Source organism: Mastigoproctus giganteus, chromosome 8 (genome assembly GCF_048544385.1).
Source record: "Mastigoproctus giganteus isolate SK-2022 chromosome 8, ASM4854438v1, whole genome shotgun sequence".
NCBI classification, from domain to species: domain Eukaryota; kingdom Metazoa; phylum Arthropoda; class Arachnida; order Uropygi; family Thelyphonidae; genus Mastigoproctus; species Mastigoproctus giganteus.
In genome coordinates, this window is record NC_143582.1 from 11,012,021 (window position 1) to 11,028,823 (window position 16,803).

A 16,803-nucleotide genomic window follows, 5' to 3' on the forward strand; every position below is an offset into this window, starting at 1 on the left:
AAATTTTCCTTCAAGTTACCTTTTCTTGAGGCTTGAAAACTGTCATGCCTCTCCAGCCTCTCTACTTGTGCTAATAATCGCGAACCAGGAAGCAAAGAATTATCGGCGTTCACTCTCTCGACTGCGTAACGAAAAGCCATTTCTAAGATGTCATCCCCAGTTTCGAACATCCCCCCTAGAAAAAAGGGGAAAGTGTTTTGTTCAGATAATCTTTGCTTCTTTTGTAAAACAAACCATTTTAAATTTATTTTAAAACCTGATTGTTTATGACAAAAGACTAAACTGCTGAAGAGTATTCTGAAGAAGAATGCCTACGATGAATCTCGAAACGTAGCAAATGATTTTGCTTTTTTATTTCTTTACAAAAAGTTAGAACTAACTTTCTTTTTGAAGGATATAGTTCAGGCTCGAGAATGGGGGTTTTACAAAAGTAAAGGGGGATCTTATATTACCCTAAACACGAAAGAGCTTAGGTTTACTTCTTATAAGCAGTAATAGTCCTTAATAAATTGAGTAGTAATTTCCCTAAGGGAAGTTAATCAGTTAGAAAAAGGAATTTCATCCCGAAGAATACCGCACCGTTACCATGGCAACTGCTCTCTGTCGGCTTACTATAATCGGTTGATGTTTATTTTTCTAATGGAAGGTAGAACTACTATGATTAAGAAAAAGGAAATTCAACGTATTGCTTACAATCTCAAAACTAACAACTGCATCGCTGCGTCTGTCACACTGACAGCGCCCAGTCTTCAGAGAGAGAGAGAGACAAGAAAAATTTTCCAACTACGCATATACTCGAAACGCGGAAGCGAAGAAAGAATAGGTAGAGGAAGACATGGAAGACTTGACACAACTTATAAAGGCCCTCGACAGAAACCAGAAAAGTTTCTTTCATCTTCTCGTTTCCCCATGACGCTTAGAGACAGTTGAAGAAGCAAATGTTAAAGTTGAGGAGGAGGAGGAGGAAAAAATAGAAGGAGGGTATTGTTACGCGATGGTTCGCCTCTAGCGAATGGAAAGCTTCTTTTGTTGGACGTCTACTCGAAATCCCTTTGAATCAGCTTTTCCTCCGAATAAAGTAAGATTCGTGGAGCAGCTTTGCCTCGGGGAAACTGCAACTCATTTAGAAGTTTTAAATTTAAAGTTGAAAAAAGTTCTGAAGTTTCATCTGCTTCTGACGATGGTGGAAGGAGCTCAAGAAGTCCCGTGTTGGTTGTTAAGATGTTTACACAAGTTCCGAAAGTTTAGATCAATAAGACTTTTTCAGGTTAAGAGAAAGCCGATCAGGAAAATACGCTGCGCTTCCATATGATAGAGAACCGTCTCCTACACTACTTCTTTCTTTCTCCTGTTCTCTCTCTCTCTCTCTCTCTCTCTCTCTCTCTCTCTCTCTCTCTCATTTTGTTCTTTCTTTTCTTTCGTTCTTTTTATTCTCCTGTTTCTCTCTCTCTCTATCTATCTTTTACTTTCTCTTTACCTTTCTGTTTTTCCGTTTCATTTTCTCTTCAATACGCGCTCTCTATCTGTGTTTCGTCATCTTTTACTTTCTATTTTCCTTTCTCTTTCTATCTATCTTTTGATTTTTTCCTCTGTCTTTCTTCTGCTCATTCTATTCTTCTTTATTCACTTTCTTTCGCTATCTCTATTTATCGTTTCCTTTTCTTTTCCTTTCTCTTTCTCCCCTTCATGTTCTCTTTTCCTCTCTCGCGCTCGCTCCATCTTTCGCTTTGTCTTCTCTTTTTTCTCTATTTCTTTCCATCTTTTGTTTTCTTTGCTCCTATATCTTTCTATCCATTTTTTGCGTCTAACTTTTCCTTTCTCCTTTCCCCTTTCTTTCTTCTGCTTTCTATTCTCCTGTTTCTTTCTGCGCTTTGTCGTTATCATTTTCTTCTACTTTCTATTCTGGTCTCCCTTTCTTTCGCTATCTCTATTTATTTTTTTCCTTTCCATTTTTCTTCCTCTCTCTCTCTCTCTCTCTCTCTCTATATATATATATATATATATATATATATATATATATATAAGAAAATTTTTTTCTCTTCTCCTTCCTGTTTCTCCGTTTCATTTTCTCTTCTCTCTTTCTCTTCTTCTCTTTCTCTACGTCTGTTTCTTCATCTTTTGCTTTCTGTTCTCCTTTCTCTTTCTATCTTTGTTTTGTTTTCTTTTCCTCCTTCTTTCTTTTGATTTTTGTTCTCCTCTCTTTTCTTTTTCTACCTTTCTGTTTATCTTTTCTTTCCGTTCTTCTCTCTCTCCCCATCTTTTGCTTTCTATTCTCCTATCACTTTATGTCTTTCTTTTTCTTACTTCTTTACTCTTTCTGTTTATTTTTTGCTTACTCCTCGCCTCTTTCTGTTTGTGTTTTGCTTACTACTTCCCACTTTCTATCTTTTGCTTACTCTTTTCCTCTTTCTTTATTCTGTTTTCTATTCTCCTGTCTCTTTCTCTCCTTTCCCTTCTCCCTCTGTCTTTGACTTTATCTTATCCTCTTTTGCTTTTCCTTCCCTCTTTCTCTCCATCTTTATCTTTAGCTTTTTTTCTCCTCTTCTGCTTCTGTTCAGTATATATCCTCCGACATCGTTTCTGATTTTTCCTATACTTTCTTTCACATTAGTCTTTGTTTTTCTGCCATTACTGCTTCATAACTTCTCTGCCACTAATCAGATCTCTTTTGAAGTTCATCCCCTACATATGACGCAACTACAACACAATAAAAATAAAAACTCCCAGTTCCTCTGATCTTGTCATTTTTGGCTGAGTGCACCTCAGTTACAAGCACAAATAAGAAGGGACTTAGTACTAATCCCCAGTGAAGATGCACTGGGGTATAAAAATATCTTATTATCCACATACTTCTCCACGAACATGTACCTACTTAATCTGTCCTTCCTACCTTCCATCTTACCATTTTCTTTCTCATTTCCTAGCAGATACTATTTCTACATATTCAACGGATCGCTGGAAGATTCAAATACCTTCATAGTTTATCTCATCTAGTGTAATGTCTTTGGTGTGGCGGGTTATTTCCTTAAAATCTGGAGAGAATCTCAGCGCATACGCCCAGTATTAAAACTGCCCTTCTATATTACATTAATACCCTCACTGTCCAAAAAATTAGAAACCCTTATTCAATATCTAATAGGACCATCTTTTTCCCATCCTGAGAAAAAGATGATCGATGGCATTTGCATATCGTACATTTAATTATCTATTGACGCCAACTGCAAAAGGTTTCCAATTTTTGGGAGAGTGAGTGTAGATCAGCCATATTAACACAGATTTATAATAAGAGCCATGGGGACGATAAACAATAAGGTTTTTTATTCAAATTTAAAACATTACTGGGTAGCTTACTACGCAAATAAGCTCCTCCAGTTTATGTACACTCCTTGAAATAAGAATAGACGATTATTGGATCACTTATCCGAAATACAAGTACCCTAATAAGCGTTGTTAATACTGCAATTTCGTCCCCAATGGTGCTTTATTAGATGGCGTAGAACCCCACAGACATGATGCATTGACTTCTAAATGCTCTGTTGACAGATCCCAATGGAGATTCACAAATTCAAATAAAAACTTACCTTTCTGGTGATGTCTGTTTAAAGAAGTTTCTTCTGGCTTTGCAACCCTCAACCGATGCATGTTACTAAAACAGTGTATGGCTTTAACAACTTTCACACAGATAATCTTCATTTTTGCTCCTTTCAGCTGTTTCTCCACCCGTAATTTTCTTTTCTCCCCAATCCTCAAACAATCCATGCTCCTGGTGAAACATAGGATTGAACTGGGCAGATATGTTAAAGAGACTGATGAATAATTTTATGTGGATTAAAGAAGGTGTTACAAAATGGAGGGAGTTGTACTGAAATTGGCACGAACTCACTTTCCAAACTGCGTGAAGGATAGCGTGAATCCTTTTATACAAACTAAATGAAAAGAAAAAAAACGATTATTTTGCTTTTTTTCTAAATTTCTGCATTCCTCCTTTCTGAGTCACCAAAATTTATCTTGTTGCCCTAAACCTTTTACAAAGAAATTAAAATCGAAGACGATTTTAATTTCTGACCTCTAGGATACACCAAATTGCCTTAGCCACCAATTGTCTTTCACCAAATTGTCATACACCAAAGTCCTCATGGGTAGCACATGGGCCTTTTTCACAAAGTGGCCTAGTTAGTCGGTCTCAGGCGAGGGTAGCTTGGTATTCTCTTTCGGAAATTTTGGTGCTTTATACAGCAAATATATAATCGACCACAGACCACACGCAGCGAATTGTCATGCACCGAAATGTCCTACAACCGCCCTGCACGAATTTACGTGGACCCAATGGATCGATATTGCATTGACTTATGAGTCCATGATGTCTAAGCAGAGGAGGTATAAATAGATTAAATTGAAAAACGGTAATAAAATTCTCGAGGAGGCTGGTTCCAGTTATCACTTGAATGAAAATCACGATAACTGTATGGAAGTGAGTTTAATAGAATCCCTGGACTGGTCATCCCAGACGTTCCTCAGTCTGTTGGGGAGTTCGGGCAGTTCAATTTCTGTTCAATTAATAATAGAACGAGACCTCTTGGAGGAAAATTTTTCCATAGTAGTAGTAGGGTTTTGGGAGCATCAGCGACTAAGGTCATATTTTCTGTTTTCTGGATGAAAAACCCGAGTTTCGGCGAGAAAAACTATGCTACTCTCGCCTGAAACCGACTAACTCATCCACGTTGTGAAAAAGGCCCATAAAAATTCCTCACGTCATCGACGGAACTCGAATTCCAATCTTCTCCACCCAGTGTTGGGGGAGGACAGCGATTCTACCAATTGTGCTACCGGAAGGGCTTTTCCTGGTACCCGACCCTATGATAGTACTTACCCTAGATATAATCATAAATTTCCCAATCATATCATTAACTTAAGGTCTAGAACTTTCACCAGAGCAGAAGTAAATAAACTAAATAAAATTTTAAATTTCAAACCGACTCCAACCCAAGTCCCCACACTTAACTTCCTGGTCCAACTCTACAACAGTCTGAGGAACGCCCAGGATGACCAAGCCAGGAATTCCATTAACCTCACTTCTATTTATCTGGAAAGTTACTTAAGTTTATGTCTAGACTTACTTAAGTCTAGATTCCAAAAAAAAAAACAATAAATTCACATTACTCTTTGTCCAGCCATGTAAATCCAACAATCATTCATCAGCTAATTTCTCTATATGTAATGTGATTATTATGTAATTTCTACAATTCAATTAACCCTTCGCTTGTTTGATATTCGCATATATAAAAATTTCCAATATTTTGAGCCCTCCCAGGTAGCACAGTTGGTAGAATCACCATCCACCCCACACCAAGTGGAAAAGACTTTGAGGAATTTTTATGGACTTTTTTCATAACGTGGCCAAGTTAGTCGGTGTCATGCGAGGGCAGCATAATTTTTCTAAAAGAAAGTGGTTTTTCATCCAACAAATAAAAATTCGACCTCAGAACACACTCAACTTATAGACAATGTACACAGAGCAATACGACCTTAGTCGCTGATGTTCCTCAAACCCTATTACAACAACAGCATCCAATATTTTGAAATAAATACAACTATTCAGAGTGGTTAAAGCTTAGACTGGTAGGAATTGTTGCCCATCTACGCACACACAATTCTGAATGTTACATGAAAATTAACATAATGAAGGGCATTTAGGATTCCTAACTCCTAACTCTGTTAAAGCACTCTAATTAGGAACACATCACGTTTCGCCATACAGATTAAGGCAATACATCACTAGAGAAATATTCCATAATTTACTTCCGAACCATTAATAACAGTGTGCAAAATTTACAACAACCAGACCCTAAGCCTTTCCCAAACTGAATATTTAAATGAGTCACCTTTGTTAATTATGCCACCAAAATTCTTTAAACTCAGCTCAGTCGTGACCAAATAGGTCACATAGAGATACAATTTTAAACACCAACCCTTCAAGTCGCTCATTAAAATGTGCTACTGGTATTTAAATCTAAGGATAATATGCCACGGCGCTTCTCCTGCAATTCTAAAAGCAACATTTCTAAGAGTTATTTCGAAGCTCCATCAAGGTTCTGGTTTGCAATTAACGATCCAAACTGAACCGTATTCCAACAAATAAGACATTAAAACGGGAAAGTTGAAGATATCATGAAACTGTAATTTAACTCGAAAATTATCCAGTTAATTAATTCTTTCATGAGGAAGTTAAAACCAGACATTTTGAAATTACGCCTTGAATTAATCAATATACGAAATTCAGTTCTTGTGGGACACTGAAAGCTTTCAAATCTGCAAGGCGATTATAAAATTGCTGATTCAATTATTAACAACTCTTTTAACCTTGGGGATTCGTTGAAAAGAGGTATAGGAGTTATTAATTATGTTCTGCTTCAAAGATGTCCTAGAAACAAAGTGAATCTCTTGAGGGTAGGACTAATAATTAGTTATACCTTCAGGAATTCTAGAAACATAAATTAATCATTTATAATTATTGATTATATCTGATGGAACTACGAGTATAAAAGGGATTCGATAAATTATTAATTAACCACGCCAGCGGTGTTTATACAAAGCTGAGCAATGTATTAATCAAATATTACTTGGGTATTCTTTGGGGATTGTTGGATAAATAAAAGATGGGAACTTCATCTGCTGTACAGATTCTAGACTTCATATCACTTTTTTAGAGGATGCACTCTCTTTTTTTGTACCAAGGAAACTAAGTCCCGAAATATCAGCATATTCTTTCTGTAAATTGCCTATATTTTATGGTGGGTATGCTTGTTTTGCATAAAACATCACATGACATTAAAGAACATGCAGTTCCAGATTTTTCATCCAGCAAAATACAGCAACCCACGCCCATGGGTTGTACAGTTGGCAGAATCGACGTCCTTCCCACACCAGGTAGAAAAGACCTGAGTTTGACTCGCGTCGATGATGGGAAGAATTTTTATGGGCATTTTTCACAACGCGGCAGAGTTAGTCGGTCTCAGGCGAGGGTAGCATGGTTTTTCTCCCGAAAATTCGGGGTTTTTTTCGTTCAGAAAACAGAAAATCGACCACAGAACACACGCAGTTCACAGACAGTATACATGGAGGAATATGGCCTTAGTCGCTGATACTCTTAAAACCCTACTACAACCACACCACGCCCGTGACCGGCTAACTGGGCCATGAAGAGAAAAATTCCATCATATTCCCAGCATCACCTGGAAAAGTGGGTTTCTAAATACCCTTACATACATTTTATTCATCAGTGTATATCCAGTGTAATTACAAATTATTTACACGAAGTTTAAAACGTATTCCATGCAAACTCTGACCACTGTTATTGGGTGAAGTTAAAACGTATTCCACGCAAACTTCACCCAATAACAGTGGTCAGAGTTCTTCACCCACAATAGCGGTCAGAATTTAACGTGGTGGAACACAAAAAATTCACGTCTAAGATTTCCTTAGGAATCATTGAAAATAATAATACATAAAGCTATAATATTTTTAAGGATTCAATATTTATTCTTGGAGTGGAAGTAAAGCTTATCTTTGACATGAATTCTAAAAATGGCCATCACAGTGAGTTCAGGAGATCACTGGAGCCTCAGCTTTTGGACCACCGAGGCTAATACTGGAAGAACGGGCATTTTTCCTGATGGTATTAACAGAATGTTTGAGAAGACAGAGCACGCGAAGTTATCAACGCCCAGTAAAGAGGGGCTGTCAGAATTCAAAAATTAAATCTTAATGAAAAGCAGGGTTCTGCTGTCATTAGTGATGAAAAGCCATATAAATTTTAAAGATTTAACGTTAAACTGAAAAACAAAAAATTTGGTTTTCTGTTAATATTGACTTTCTTAAATTTAAACTGGATCTATTTCCTGAATCTTTCTTCCTTTCCGTCATAAAATCTCATCATCTTCCAAAAGAGTAACGTATTACATGGTTGCCTATTCTAAATCTGTTTCTAAAGATTCTATAGACATCATCTGATTATTAAAAAGATTTCTGATTGATTTAATTCGGGGTAAGTAGCTATCTATTATACATACATTATCAAGTTGTACATGAGGTGTGATAATAAAGTTCCCGGACTGGTGCTGTTGCGGTCATGTTCGATGGGTAGGAAAATAAACAGAAGTGGTATATTGTAGTTCAAATTTCCTCGAACACAGATGATGGTACAAAACTTGTCCAGCAGAGTGACAAGTTACAAGTAACAACCAGTTAACGTTCCGTGTCACGATTTTACAATGGAGCAATGAACGAATATCAAAGTTTGCTTCAAAAGTGGAAAAATCTGCAACAGAAACGTATGAAATGTTAGAAACTGTTTATGATGATGAAATTAAATCGTACCAGTGTGTTTGAATGGCATAAATAGGTTCAAAGTCAGACGTGAGGATGTTCGCGATGACCCAAGAAATAGGCGTCCCAAGATGACTCAAGAAATAGGTCTCTCGAAATGGGAAGAGAGTTGCAGAAGTTCGGGAAACTGTGGCAAGAGATCATCGTTTGACTTTCAGAAGGACGGCTGATGAGCTGGATATGAATAAGGAGATGAGCTGTCAAATTCTGCACAACGATTTAGGGAAAAGAAAGGTCTGTACAAAATTTGTGCAGCATAACCTCACGGATGAACAGAAGCAACGAAGAGTGTCATCATGCTAAAACTTTATCCAGGCTTGTCAAGACATTCCTGATTTCCTCGGCTGTACTGTCATTGGAAATGAGAGTTGAGTGTTTCAGCACGGTTCATTGACGAATGTAATTCGAATGAATGGTGTGCCAGACATAACTCCTCTTGTGAGGATTCACTAACGTTTTCTCGGTTAAAGTTCCATTAACGTTGGTATGATGGACAATCCTGTTCATTAGTAGTGCAGTAAGGAAAGACTGGTTTTAACCTTCGATTCTGACATGGAGTTCTGTTCGATCTGCGAGATCCTGGATTTTTTTATTATGGGTTTTGCCACATTTACTGAGTCATTGGAAGAACCCCAAAGTCTAATTTACTATCGGACTTTGCGGATTCCTCACTGCTTATTAAAATAAGAGCAGAAAGTATTTCCAATGCAATAGGTTTACGGCTGTTTCTTGACAATTTTGAACTTTTTAATTTTCCATATTAAAAATTCTTCATAGAAGTTTTGAAAAACGAGTGTGCCGCTGCTTGGGCCCTCACCCGCTTATTAAGCGTTCCTATTTTAACTGCCTTTCCACAATTTCCTGACGAATATTAACGACTGTATAAATATACTTATTAGCTCTCACACAATATTCTGAAGGCAAATTTGTCGAGTAGGGCCATTAGTTAGGTCAGAGAGGGTTACACACAAATACATGACAGAAAACTGAAAGGTACTTTGCTTTCGCGTATGCATTCACTCAGAAAATTTCATGACCATTCTAAAAGTTGGAAGTCTGCCAGACCGGAAATAAGATCTTCAATTGCAGTCTAAGATAGGCACGCCTTCTTTTAAATTCTTTGCTTTTCCAGTAAAGGAAAGGCGAAACTCCCATTTGAAATGAGCTTCTAGATCGCACAAGTATCTAGCCTTCATGACATGGAAAAAGTTTAACTCTTCTACGATCACCTCCAGGCTATTCACAGAAGCAATTCAATACGTGTTTGGTTAGTTTTATGACGTCATTCAGTGCAGACAATTGATCTTCGTTTTTTCAGCTCCATCTAACAGTTTACTTTTAACTTTCCTTGCTCTTACCATGCACCATTTTCAGTGATTAGTTTTATAGATATAGCAGATAATATCTGACGCCCTTGTACATTAAATACGCCATCCTTCTGGCCATCTTTTCGAACCAATTCCTCATGACCGGCAATTATGGTGAAATAACTTTAAATGGTGATTAGATTTTATACATTATGAAGAGTACTTTATCTTAGGAAATATTTAAATGAATTATTACTTTTCTCCCCACAATTCATATTTCGGTCTATGCCAAAATATGACTTGTTAAAATCAACCACTATGGTCGATTTTCTGTTTGCTGGACGAAAAACCGAGGTTCCGGGAGAAAAAATCATGCTACCATCGCCTGAGAAGAGTTAATTCATCAACTTTGCAAAAAAGGCCCATAAAAATTCCTCATGTCAATCGACAGAACTCGAACTCAGGTCTTCGGTCTATGCCAAAAGATGAACAACTTCTTAAAATCAACCACTATGGTCGATTTGCTGTTTGCTGGACGAAAAACCCGATGTTTCTGAGAGAAAAAATCATGCTACCAGTGCCTGAGGACGGCTAATTCCTCAACTTTGCAAAAAAAGCCCATAAAAATTCCTCATGTTAATTGACAGAACTCGAACTCAGGTCTTTAGGTCATATCTCAATAAACAATAGGTCAATAAACAGTGTACTTCTGTATTTCTTAATATTTCTTTCTTTCTTTACTTGTTTGAAACGAATGCGGAAAAACATTTTCGCCCCTATCCCAATTTTTGTCAGACCTAAAATGAAAATCTTTAAAAAATTTCTCTTCTGAAGAGCGACTCTTTTTTCATTCATAAACAGTTTTTATTATTCAGTTACTGCCAAGATTGTATTTCAAAACATAAAAAATCCCAGTGGTTACAAAAAAAACAAATAATAATAATAAATGCTACACTACGTTTGGTTTCCTAATATAATTAAAGTTGCATTTAAACTCTAAAATTAATTAACCCACAAAAATATCAGTTAAAATTATTGATAAAATTCCTTTCACCTAAGTTTACTTTGGATAAAAGAAATAATAAAAAATATTAAATTATAAAATATTAAAATTATTAATCATCTATCTATACATTAAAAAAGTTTTTCTCCTAGTGTTATTTATTCAAGCCAATGGGAGAAGAGGGCGAGGCAATTACATTGCTACAAATGCAATTAATTATTGACAACTGCCTCCATAACGTTCACCAACCTCGTGTACGTGCTTAGGATGGAGGGGAAAAGCAGTGGCTTCTGCCAATCACTGCTTTGTTCCTGTCCGTTTGTCGAAATATGGGAGTCACAACTTGTCAGTAACTGCTTTCCCAGTGTTTTGCTTGACGCCATGTTGGAGGGTGAACACCGTTCTGAATTTACCATATTTATTCGACCTTGAGAATGCCGCGCACTACAAATGCACAGATAAATATCAGATATCAACCAGTGCGTTTCGACAGGTGTGTCTTTTACGTAGAAAAGATTTGACTTATTCCATATACCTCTACATTTTACGTAGAAAAAGGATAGGCGGAGATGGGCGAGCAAAGCAGGCAGGGCACAAAGCACCCCAGTAATTATTAAAAATATCAAATAATAAAAAATACTGTGCTATGTCTGGATTCCTAGCATAATTACAGTTGCAGTTAATCTCTAAAGTGAATTAACCCACAAAAATATCGAAGTTAAAATAATCGATAAAATTTTTTTGCCCCAAATTTACTTTGAGTGAAAGAAATAATAAACCATATTAAATTATAAAATATTAAAATTACTAATTATTAATTATAATTATGAAAAATGTTGGTGCTATCAACCTAATAATAATAATAGGAAACCACACGGAACACAATATTATTATGATTTAATATTTTTGATAATCATAATTGAAATATTAATAGAATAGATAATTTTAATGTTTTATAATTTAATATTTTTTATTATTTCTTTTACCCAAAGTAAATTTTGGTGAAAGAAATTTATTATTATTATGGTGCGTGCAAGGAAGCCAGAGGCTTTTGCTGCATCAGCCAAAAAAAATTTCTGAGTTACCCTGAGAGAGAGAAAAATGATATCCAGCTCAGGACCCTGGGTGTGCCAAGCCCATACTCACTAGATGCGCGCCCTGGGGTTAAATATAATTAAAGTTGCATTAATTATTAATTACTCTTATTAAAAATAGGAAATAAATAATAAAAATATTGCGATGTCTGCATTCCTAATATAATTAAAATTGCATTTAAATCCTAAAATTAATTAACCCACAAAAATATCAAAATTATCAATAACCTTCCTTTCACCCAAACGTACTTCCTCTACTCATCAAAGGAATTAATTTTAGAAAATTCTAATCACTATTTCCTTTTACCAATTTGGTGCTTCAAGATATCAAACTTGCATCTGCAGAAAGATTTGAGTAATGCACTTTAATATTTAATGTTGCTTTGATGGTAAGTTATGAAGCAAACCTTTCGAGAATACTTAATTAACTTAATTATGCTCTGGTAAGAACCTTAATGTATGATGACATAACGTCCAACAAGAACACAATGGCGCCGAGGAAGCTGAATTACAGTTTAATTTGTTTTACATTAATAATATAGAGAGCCACGTACCTTCACCTGATTACTCACCGGCAGTAATAACGCGTGTGACGATATGAAGTTGTCATTAGAGACGCCAATGTAGCGTATAATTAAGAGTTGCTTCGATCGAACAGGAAACACGCTTATCATATTTACACAGAACAAGCAAAATATTACTTCGGTTAAAGCAGTACAAAAACCACCATTTTCAGCTAATTATGCAGGTGATACGTCATCGGTTACGTCATACAAAGAAGAAGTCTGCTTACAGCGCGTGACATCACAAGCGAGCAGGTGAAATATGCAGTATGGCGTCGATTATAAATTCCTATAATTATTCAAAAAATATAAAATTACCAAAGTTTTGACAGTAAGAAAATTACGCTTCTGTTCATAGAACATTCATGTTTATTTATTAATAAAGGATTTAAAAATTGTACGCTTTTGTTTGTTTATTTACAAAGCTTGTGGGAACATTTTTTGTAAATAAAGAATAAGCAAAATATTAATTCGGTTAAACAGTACAAAAACCACCATTTTCAGCTAATTATGCAGGTGACACGTCATCGGTTACGTCATGCAAATAAGAAGTCTGCTTCGCGTGCTGCCAGCGCGTGACATCATAAGTGAGCAGGCGAAGTTAGAAATATGCAGTATGGCGTCGATTATAAATTCCTATAATTAATTCAAAAAATATAAAATTACCGAAGTTTAGACAGTAAGAAAATTATGCTCCTGTTCATAGAATATTCATGTTTATTTATTAATACGTGATTTAAAAATTGTACGCTTTTGTTTATTTATTTACAAAGCTCGTGGGAACAAGAGTTTTGGAATATTTACTTGTGTAAACAGTTCATTTAAATATAAATAGATTTTAAGATCTGTGGCTCACTTCGTGTGCTTTATTGTTGCTGTGTTATTTAATACGTTATTTAGATCATGTGATTTTAGTACAAATTTTAAATCTGGAGAAACAATATTTCTATACTCTGTTAGGAATTACCTGCCATCCTCCCCATACCGGGTGGAAAAGACCTGAGTTCGAGTACCGTTGATGACGTGACGAATTTTTATGGGACTTTTTCACAATGTGGCTGAGTTAGTTGGTCTCAGGCGAGGGTAGCATGTTTTTTTTTCCCCGAAACTCGGGTTTTTCTTCCAGCAAACAGAAAATCGACCAGAGAACACAAGCAATTTACAAACAGTACAGTATATACATAGAAATATGGCCTCAGTTGCTGATGCTCATAAAACCTTATTAAACCAACAACATAGGGAATACCTTGATGTCTACTCTGTCTTGGCATAAATACACCACAACAAACCACAAATCTAAAAAACTGGGTTTTCTCTTTCGCTCTCAGCGTTACCTTTCTCCCAAACAGGTTCACGCTATACAAATCGCAAATTCGCCCTACCATGGAATATTGTTCCACATCAGGGGCTGGGCCACTAAAACCTCTCTCAGGCTTCTAGATTCTATTCAATGGAAGGCAGTTAATGGCCCATCTCTAACAAAGTCTCTCTACTTTGTGTCACAGTCTCTTTTCAGACGGTACGTGCCTTACTGGAACTGGCCCACCTTCCCGTTGTGCCGACGAGTACTCAGAACTATCTCTCCAGGTGATGCTTCTCGGTAGCCAAGTAGCCAGAACACAACAGAACATGCACACTGCTGACACAAACATACACTACTCACAAATCTGACCGGTTTACAATGGCATGGTTCTTTACAAAGATACGAGGTGGAGCTGAACTGACGTTCTAGGAGCCGCCCCTTACAAAAACACATGTCCACATGTCTCTGTCTCATAGTTCTGTTTCTGCTGCATGAATTTTGTATGGATACTTCCAGTGGTCTTCTGAATTGCCTTCTATAATTTCCATTCTCCCTTCCAAGCCAGTGCCACAACTAGTCAGCTCTTTTTACTGTCCAGCTTCAAACTCACAGAACCAACTTTTCTTCTTTCTCACTTATTCCTTCAACTTCCCTTTTCTGGAACAACCTCCCTTCATACACATTTCTTAAAATTACAACCCACAAAACTTCAAGTTTAATGTCAACAAATACCTTCTTTCATCGTCTCAACCTTCAACCCATGCATTGTACTAAGTACTATAGGGTCTTCATCAAAGAAAAAAAAAGATAAATATTATTTCAGTGGTTGTCAGCGTTCCTTAAAATTGTTGGAGACAGTAATACAAAGTGAAATATTCTTTGATATAAATTACCGCTAAAAATTGCTGTCTAAGGTCAAAAGAGTAGTAACAAGTCTCCCAGGAGCTAGTTACACAGTTCCTCATGAATATAACATAAAACAACCAGAAACAGCCAAAAACAAAAAGGATAAACACGCTTTACCTTGAGGAAGAGTGATGGTCTAGCGTGCATTCTTTTATCTTAATACATTTTAATGAAAGCGATGTTTCCTTGGTTTATGCTCAGCGAAACGGTCACTCACCTTTGTATCCATCTTGCGCGTTCATCATAAACGTGTACAGAGAACGCTTAGTCCGCTGAGAATTTCAGTGGACCTGGAGTTTATTTGGTCTTAGTGGACTTGTAATTCGCTCTCGAGAACATGGCCTTATTTGAATATTGAAATTGGAAAGATCCGATATTTGTTAAACAGCAGTGCGCTTATTCAATAGGCAAATGGCTACTTGAAAACTTTAGCCTATATTAGAACAATGGCCTCTGGGTCGTGTTCTTTAAATTCGGATCTGCATTTAAAGATCAGTAGTCTCAATGATACCACATCTCCCTGGTTGCCATCAATGAAAGCTGTCTATTTTGGCATTCTGAGAATGACAATGTACCGTATCAAAAGCAGGTTGTTGTTGTAGAGTTTTAGGCGCAGCAATAACTTAAGCCATCTTGCACTGTCCATAATATTTTGGTAAATTGTATGTTCTATGGTCGATTTTCTGTTTTCTGGACGAAAAGCCCGTGTTTCTTGGAGAAAAGCCATGCTACCTTCGCCTCAGACAGACAAACTCAGCCACGTTGTGAAAAAGCCTCTTAAAAATCTTCGCGTCATTGAGGGAATTCGAATTAAGGTCCTTTCCATCTGGTGTGGGGAGGACGCATAACTCTTGGCCAATGCTTCCCATGAAAGAAAATTATTCTGTGTCTACGTGTGTGTGTGCTGATGCTAATTGTCAGTGTAGAATTTTTTTGAATGATTCCAAATGACTACGCATTCGATTAGTGCTAGTTCAGGTCCGCCATGATTTCTCCAAGGTTGTTACTCTCCTCTTAGGGATGTTGTTCATGAACATCGAAATTTATTTCGATGGGGTAGTTTCAAAGCTATTTTACTGGTCCAAGATCATTAAGCAGTTAAAACACGCCTGAATTTTAATTTTTTCCATAATGGAGTTTCATTGGTCTCTAGTCAGTCAAGATTGTCAGTCAGTCCAGCAAGTTAAAATGGTCTTCTTAATTTCAGGGATTCTGGGTGAGCAAGAATATCTTCAGGCTTTCTAAAAAGTAATGGGAACCTGATAGCATCCGTGTAATTTTAGTAGCTAGATAGACACCTCACGTAGGTGTTTATCCAGCTTACCTTTAAATTTGTCCAAGCTGTCAGCCTCAACCACCCATGGAGACAACGTATTCCGGTAATTCACAATTCTTTATCAGTAAAGGGAGGAATTTTTATGGTAATTTTACACAACGTTGCTGACTTAATCGCTTTCAGGCAATGGTTGGATATCCGAGTGGTCAATTGGCCTTCGTCTCTCAACATCGATGCAAAGTACCTATCAGTTCATCCATAACATCAACTTTCCTAAATCTTCGTCTGCGCGGTAGCAGAGTGGCATCGTCACTGTCCTCCCCACACCGAGTGGAAAAGGCCCGGTTCGAATCCAATCGATGAAGCGAGGAACTTTTATGGGCGTTTTTTCACTCTGTGGCTGAGTTAGTCGGTCTCAGGCGTGGAGAGCAAGGTTTTTTTCGGGAAAAGCTGGGGTTTTTTGTCCAGCAAAACAGACAAATCGACCAGAGAACACGCACAATTTGCAGACACAATACATGAAATAATTTTCCGGGTGACCCTAATGTAATAGTTTACTTAAGCCTTCGTCACAACATTATGCAAGGGTCCGATCTGATTCGTTCCTTTCTTCCTTGCATTTAAATGCTTGGAAAACCTCCTTGAGTCCGATCTTTGCTCGCTTAGCCTGCTAATAGTTCCTGTAGTGTCTGCAGCATGATGGTATCTGGTTCTTGGGTGATGATGAGGTCTACAATATTTTTGCCCCTGTATAAATGTGTAAATATTTATAAATTTTGTTCCCCATGGGGTTCGAATCGTCATAAAAAAAAACATTAGAAAGAGTAATATTTCAACTTAACTTCGACTTCCACCATTTCTCTGTAGATCCAATAGGGAACATGCCATTCTTGGCTTTCTCACAGACATCCAGTATTTTGTTTTTCGTAAATATCTTTGCTGAAGTGTCCATGTCTTTGTCCCGCG

General features: G+C 36.9%; 1 protein-coding gene across 2 annotated transcripts in view; it reads right to left on the reverse strand.

Moving 5' to 3' along the window:
* LOC150081246 (glutamate receptor ionotropic, kainate 2-like) overlaps positions 1-16,803 on the reverse strand; it is a 53,097-nt gene that overhangs the window by 14,866 nt on the left and 21,428 nt on the right. The window contains exons 1-2 of one of the 2 annotated variants that reach the window (XM_090379527.1): positions 12,362-12,456; positions 20-175 (exon numbers count right to left, since the gene is read on the reverse strand). In XM_090379527.1, the coding sequence (XP_090235653.1) occupies positions 20-170 (151 nt within the window). In that variant the 5' untranslated portion in view covers positions 171-175; positions 12,362-12,456. Of the gene's footprint in view, positions 1-19; positions 176-12,361; positions 12,457-16,803 lie in introns of those variants that run through there. The other variant, XM_090379526.1, reaches the window with a different exon arrangement.